Here is a 693-nt window from a genome sequence, read left to right on the forward strand (position 1 = left end):
GCAGCGGGGCGAGGTCGGGCTGGTACTCACTGAGGATGGAGCAGAGCATGGCGATGGCGGCGAAGATCCCGGCCAGACCCTGACCGCTCATGAACAGAGTGCTGTAACGAGGAGGGAACAGGCCGACCACGCCGAACAGACCGCTCTGCAGCACGGCGCCAAACACTGCACACGCACAAACACATTCCTTATGATTAACATCATCATTATCGTAACAGACGCTGGACCCCTTCAGCTCAAAGAGGAACGTCATCAGAGGGGATCACACGATAATCTGTGTACGGACTCACTGTTGATGAACCAGACGGTTGCCATGGTGACGGAGAAGAAGGTGTCTGGCTGCATGTTGACCTCGACCAGAGCGGCAGTGAGGGAGAAGAGGAGGAAGATGAAGATCAGGCTGAAGGCCACACGGATGCGTTCCTTCACCCTGCAGCGAGAAGACAGGAAGAAAAAACATATTCATCATCAACCAGAAAAAAGTTTGTTCGTGTGTTTTATTGTTTAAATAAAGTTGTGATTAACTGACCACTGATACAGGAAAGAGTTGAGCAGCGTGAAGAGCAGCAGGGGCAGCTGGGAAAGCAAAGCCATCCAGCTGTCATAGTTGTAATCTTTAGTGGCGCCGCCTGACGTGGCGTTAGAGGTGGCGTTGGCAACCATGAGGCGTCCGTTAAAATACTTAAAGAGGAA

General features: G+C 51.9%; 1 protein-coding gene across 1 annotated transcript in view; it reads right to left on the reverse strand.

The window, feature by feature from the left end:
- LOC111649043 (equilibrative nucleoside transporter 2-like) overlaps nt 1–677 on the reverse strand; it is a 3,448-nt gene extending 2,771 nt beyond the window's left edge. The window contains exons 1-3 of the mRNA XM_023398781.1: nt 530–677; nt 291–430; nt 31–165 (exon numbers count right to left, since the gene is read on the reverse strand). Coding sequence (XP_023254549.1) covers nt 31–165; nt 291–430; nt 530–663 — 409 coding nt within the window. The 5' untranslated portion in view covers nt 664–677. The remainder of the gene's footprint in view (nt 1–30; nt 166–290; nt 431–529) is intronic.
- Between the last annotated feature and the right edge of the window lie 16 nt (nt 678–693).

Source organism: Seriola lalandi, unplaced genomic scaffold (genome assembly GCF_002814215.2).
Source record: "Seriola lalandi dorsalis isolate HSWRI2012SDOR001 ecotype SW California unplaced genomic scaffold, Sedor1 jcf7180002049889, whole genome shotgun sequence".
NCBI lineage: Eukaryota > Metazoa > Chordata > Actinopteri > Carangiformes > Carangidae > Seriola > Seriola lalandi.